General features: G+C 33.5%; 1 protein-coding gene across 1 annotated transcript in view; it reads right to left on the bottom strand.

Annotated features, from left to right (window-relative positions):
* Window positions 1–821: 821 nt before the first annotated feature.
* Window positions 822–6,540, bottom strand: part of lman1 (lectin, mannose-binding, 1) — a 17,940-nt gene continuing 12,221 nt past the window's right edge. Inside the window, exons 11-13 of the mRNA XM_015376338.1 lie at window positions 1,695–1,857; window positions 1,437–1,561; window positions 822–1,355 (exon numbers count right to left, since the gene is read on the bottom strand). Coding sequence (XP_015231824.1) covers window positions 1,319–1,355; window positions 1,437–1,561; window positions 1,695–1,857 — 325 coding nt within the window. The 3' untranslated portion in view covers window positions 822–1,318. The remainder of the gene's footprint in view (window positions 1,356–1,436; window positions 1,562–1,694; window positions 1,858–6,540) is intronic.

The raw sequence follows: 6,540 nt of genomic DNA on the forward strand, positions 1-6,540 counted from the left end.
TGCCCAAGGACACAATGACACTGAAAGTCGGAGCCGGGGCTTGAACCGTCAATCCTTCGATTTCAGGGCAAACTCCTACATCCAACGCCACTGTTGCCACAAAATCTTTGGCATTAGTGCAGAAACAGGTGTTCAGTAGTGACATCTATTGATGTTACACAGTAATTACACAAACCTAGCAACTCACCATGCAGCCAAAACATGATGGGGACAAAGGAATACTTTGAGGGTTGTCCATAAACCAGTCTTGTTTTGGTAGCTAAAAAAAAAAAAAAAATTACAAAAAAAAAAAAAATACATATATATATAAAATGTATTTACTTTTTACACTTAACTTTCAAACAACTCAAAAACTCCTTTTTCAAAACAATAGAAAAAAAATAAAATAAAATCATTTGGGGGGGTGAGGCAGCCCCCTCCAAATGTAAAGTACCCTTTAAATTAGGATTTAATAGATTAAGCATAATTTTGATTTCCGACAGAATATTGAACGATCTTAGTAACATTACACATCTCCTTACTTAAATATTTTTAAATAATTATTTTTTGTTTGGCAACACCAATAATGGCCCTGCTATGAAAACAATGCATTCTAAGCTAGTTTAACTCTGAGGTGACTTCCTGCTGATATAAGAGACAGATCTATGCAAATTCAGGTAAAGCAATTGTAGGGAAACTATAGCACTCAATCTAGATCAGAAACCTTTCACCCGACCCATGAGTGAGGACATCCTAAAAAGATGCCCCACCCCATTGGACGTTATTCAGTGTAGATTTGTCATTTTCAAATTGTCTTTCATAAAATAAGACAATAAAGGAGAGACACAGTGATTGGTGTTAACTGTTTATGTAAAGTGTTCAGGCAGATGACATCAGATTCTGGAAGTTAAATTATTTTAACTCAACCAGAGGAGAAAAACCGAATCGGATCATGTATGGGTCACTGAGTCTGTAGCATTTTATAAGAAAATAAAGACATTGTACATTTTTCAACAGGGGTTTTCTCTTCCCTTGTTTTACGGTTGTTTTGATTTTATGGAACCGTCCAAGGCAGATCTCACATTTGAGAAAACAAAATTCAAGAGTCTGACTGAACAGAAATACTGTAAGGAACATGGCACAACATGCTGGAAAGTCTCACCGCCTTTCACACATAATTGTCTGACCAAATTAAACATTTTCTAACAATTATTAAAAAAAAGCCTATTTCCACAAAAGCATTTTTTCCAGGTACAATAATTTACAATCTGAAAATGATTGAACAAAAAACAAAACAGACATTCCCTCATGCACACGGTTGTTCTATAAAGCAACGTCATCAAAAGAACTTCTTAGCGGCTGCTTCTTGTTGACTTCTGTAATCAGAACAGAAACAATTAAACTGTTTTTTTAAGTCACAGGGAGGTGTTAAAGAAATCAATACTAGAGTTACTTACTTGTACATTATGTAGCAGAAGAATAAGACCGTCTGGATGACAACAAATATTGCAAAATGAACAGTCGATAAGCAGGAAGGCATGGGCGGCATCTCAGGGCATTTTACAACTTTATCAGCTGGATTCTGCACAGAAAACAATAAAGATGCTTTTATTATTGGATGATTGGTGGAAATTTATTTTAGTCTTTAATTCAGAGCAGTAGTATAAAGATTTTATAATCTACAGGTACCAACATTGGGATGCTTTTAAAAGTACCTGAACGTTCCGTTGCACCAAGTGCTCCACGTCCCTCTTCACCGTGTGAAGATTCTCCTTAATGTCGTTGAAGTGCTGAATGGTTTCGTACGCCCCCGCGCCGCCTGCATTACCCTGGTGCTGGACTGAGCCGATCTGTTTCAGAGACTCATGGAACGAGGTTCTGCAGATAAAAAAGTAAAGTACTTCTTATAAAGACACCAAACTTTTAGGTTAAACCATCTAAAGCCTCCCGAAGGACTGAAAAAGGCCAAGCCATGTTCGGGAACTTAGTGAACCCTAAATATGCTGTGGGGTTTTGTTTAATTCCACAAAAAAAAAAGAAATGCTCCAAAATTAATCCTTTAATCCCCATTCACTCCTTCATACATATTCTCAAAGTTTAAGTAACAGAAAATTACCATCTGATAAAAGAGGTCATGATTATAAATTAATCCTTTATAAAACATGTTCTTACAACAGATTACAAGCACAGAGGGTTAAGAAACAGAGCAGAAAGTATCTGGATTATTTCAAATGTGTAAAAGGCGAGCCATGATACTGAACGTTGAGTTATAGAGATTTTTACACAGCAAAACTTAAAAAGGAAAAAAAAAGATAGATAATTCAATACATTGGTGTAAAAGTATATAGATTTACTTTATTTTCAAATTAATCTTAAATTGACTTTAGGTTAAGAAAATAGAATGATAGTCTGTAATGAAAATTTTACCCAGTAATTTAGGAAGTAAACTAGATTATTTAGGAAGATATAAAACAATTCTGGTTGAACAAACCATAGGACCTTGCTTTAAAGGGGAACAACAAAAAACTAAGATTGGATGCATATTATCAAGTGAAAAACTAAATATAAGATCCCAGGGACGCATTTCTGACCTGAATTTAAACTTTTTGTAGTAATAACTTTAAAATTAGGTTATGATGATGATAGCGTTGTAGAAGATGCAACTTCCTGCTATAAAAAAATCCCACTAAAGAGCTAAAAATGACAAAATTCCCAAAACAGCGAGAAATACAAAACAAATATATATACATATATAAATATTGCACAATATTAGGAAAACATGGATAATCGCAGTAAAAGTTCAGATAGCAATATGACTAGTAGTAAGTAAACCAACAGTTAAAAAGTTTTATTATCTTTCTGCTTTAGATTGATAGCAAACATAGATGCCACGTAATGGGCAGTCTATTCTTGTTCTAGAAGCAATTAAATTTAAGTTTTGATTAGACTTTAGACAGATTTTATTTGTCATTTTGTTTACGCAAGTGTAAAACTAAAAGAAATATCGTTTGGAAACAGCTCACTGGACAATTTCATCTTTTAAAAGTAAATATTAAGATTATTAATTATTACTATTAATATTAAGATTAAGTCAATATTATATAACAAATATTAGTTTAATATGGTAAAGAAAAGAAAAAACATATAAAAAAAAGTTTGGTTAACAGGGGAAATGTAGCTTGGATTTATTGTTTTCTGTAAGCAGTATATTAAAAATATAAGTCTTCAACATTTATTACTGGAACAAACAAATCTGACTTTGTCACCTTCCTAGGTATTTTGTAGAGCAAGCTACATTAGTTACATTATTTTTATCTAAAACTTTTGTGGTACACCATCTTTACTGGGCTATAAAATAATCCCTAAAAATAATTTTCTTACCCACCATAAAGGACATAAAACAACAATAATTATAAATGCCTTCTGCCATAATTCCTCACTGATTGAAAGAGAGGTTGTAAATCTGCACTTTCACATTCAATTTCCGCTGTATATCAAGTTTAAATAGAGTACAGCATTCTTAGAGAAAAATCTAAGCCTGGATCACATTTCGGGGCAAATTGTCATTTCTTAAACTTGATTACTAACATGGAGAAAGCAATAAGTTTCCCTTATCATCTTAAAACACGTCTAAGGCGATTATGAAGGGAAAAGTGCGCTTACAAATCAACTGTATTTCCAGTGGCGCAAGTAAGAAGGCCCTGGGGGAGGATTGCTACAACAAAATCAATTTGAGGGGAAACCATGTTTCGCTTGTGTATGACAGATGTATTTAAAGACCACTAATCTGATAAGGACAAAAACGGTGCTAAGATGTGGCCTTTTCTTGCTGAGCCACATGGCCAAGGTCTGAGACAGGGATGACATATAAACAAAATCTAATTTGTGTCACCATTGATGGGGGAAAAAAACACTTAAGAAAGTGAGCATTTTTTAAACCCTCGATATAATCTTCATCTCCGGCGACTGACCCATTTATGAGCAGAAAGCCTTCTTTGTATGTTTAGAGATGAAGCCTGATCATAAACTGTGTTTAAATGACAGAGTAGGATCAAGGGAGTTCTTAATCTACAAAGTCATACAGATCAGTCACTCATATTAGCACATTAGAGGGGGGCAACAACAGCCTTTTGCCAGCGTCTGAACCCATTTACTGTCAATACTAGAGAATCCTAATACCTACTCTCCGCTTAGGTTAAAATGGAAGCATCGAAGACATTTTATTTTTGAGGTCTTGTCTATTCACAGTTATATTTTGCATAAAAAGTTTGTTTGGTCAATTTTAATGCATAGTTAAATAGGAGTCAATATGTGTCTAAGCCATGCATCTACAGTTTAAGAAAGGGATTCATGAAAGCTGAAGATCTTTGGTGTCCTGTAAGATAAAAGTCATATAACCAGTCTGGTTCTTCTATAGTTCATTGGAGAAAGAACATTTTCTATATAAAAATAATTTGCTGTTCAAAACTATGCTAATTTTAATATTATTATAAAATATAAAATAATGAATTCACCCGATTAACAGGTCTCTATAAATGCCATTGTTATAGCTTCAATGTTACACTCAAATATTTCATTTGATGAAGTTGAACTTAAAATACATTTTAAAAGATATTTACTGTAGTAACAAAAAACTAAAGACAAAGACAATATATTTACTCTCTGATCTTCTAAATGGAAATTTTAAGAAACATACGAAAGGGATTTTTAATTTCTCTTTGTTAAGAAATTTTAAAAATAACAGCAACAAATGTAACTGTTTTTGTTTTCCATACATATACTTATTAATAGTAAATAAATTCAGGGAGAAAAAAAAAAACACCAAGAAAAATAATAAAAGATGACTGAACATCAGGCAATGAAAAGAAGTAACAGAATTTATTGCCAAAATATTTTAAATTATGCATTTTTACTTTACAGAAATGACAAATTTTCTAAATGAAATGAACCGGGACTCAGTCAGGTTAAATGGCTCAGCTATTACAGCTGTAGGCCGATACTTTCAGGGAACATAACCCGACACCATCAAAGCAACTTATTTTCTAATAATCTGTTCCGATGAGAAAAACCAGTGCACTGATCTAAAACAGGGATTGAGAAGGTATATGTAGTTTGATATATTTTTTTAATCTGCTTCATGACCAGTGCAACAAAATCCCAACATCAACAGTGACTCTTGACAGCTAAAATGACTTTGTGTGCATTCAATCAGTTTTACTTACTGTGAGTACCAAAATCATCCCATCTTTTAGAGATTTGGCTGTGATGAGCAGAGTGATAACACCCCTTAAGCTGTATTATACCTAAGGATCAAATTCTGAATAGTTTCTTTTTTCCAAGTCGAAAACATTTCAAGGTTAAAAAATAACAAAACTAAGGAGATTATGACTACATATCACTTTATCCATCGTGCAGTAATTACAGTTAGTCACAACAACATGGAAGCCTCTTTGTGAGATGCAGTTCTCGAAGAAAATAATTTAAAGGTTTGTCTGCATAATAAATATTCCTCAACCACAAAGATGTGGTTGGTTCTGTGACTCAATAAAAACATTTTTGTTGTTCTTTATATCCAACCATTTGGTGATAAATCTGAGCAAATTAATAAATAAGGACAAAATAATAGCAGGGGGAGTTCCTCAAGGCTCCCCACTGAGCTCTATTTAATTCAAAATGATACGCCAAACTCAGATTTTAATTCTACAACCTCCATTACAAAATGATGACATAAAACATACATTTTCTGTCACCACCTGACTGTAGTCCACTAAAGGCACAGAGACAGAAAAAATATTCATGACTTAATAGGTCAGAATTCCCTCCATCTTAATGTTAAAAGTTAGCTTTTGTTTCTGACAGTTCAGCACTGAACTAGATTATGTGGTTAAAAACTTGGTACCAGTATCTTTACAGCTAGAAAAGGATGGAAAAAAATAAAATCAGGCAGCTGCAGCTTATCTAAAATACTGAGTCCTTGACAACACTAGAAAACTAAATCACATTGCAGTAGCACTCAAATTAATCTCTAAACCGGCTACCCATTTGTCAAAAGGATAGAATTCAAAGTCATGTTGATTTTCTATGAGGGCCTTAATTGTCTTGAGTCGGAGCAAAGCTCAGAGATGCTGCTCAGGTATAGACCAGGTAGATTCCTCAGTCAGTCAATTTTTTTAATCTCTATTTTCAGCTAAAGTTTCCAATTATACATCTTCTCAATATTATCTACTCTCAATTTTCCTGTCTTGCCTATTAATATTTAGAAATTACATTAAACCATTTCTTCATGAATGCTCTAAACAACTCCACTAAAGTTCTGACTTGCAAAAAAAAACTACAGCTACTCCTGCCGACACTGATACACTGTTCAATGTGGAATTCTATAAATATATCACGCTTAAAATTATCTCACCCTATAATGATTATGCATGCATGCATAAAGAATAGGGATGGGGATCGTTAATATTTATTGATATTGATACCTTTATCGATACTCCTTATCGATCCGAGTCTTTATCGATACCACTATCGATACTTTTCTGTTATTTGGTGGAAAGACGATGC

The sequence above is a fragment of the Cyprinodon variegatus genome, unplaced genomic scaffold (genome assembly GCF_000732505.1).
Source record: "Cyprinodon variegatus isolate N-32 unplaced genomic scaffold, C_variegatus-1.0 Scaffold134, whole genome shotgun sequence".
Taxonomy (NCBI): domain Eukaryota; kingdom Metazoa; phylum Chordata; class Actinopteri; order Cyprinodontiformes; family Cyprinodontidae; genus Cyprinodon; species Cyprinodon variegatus.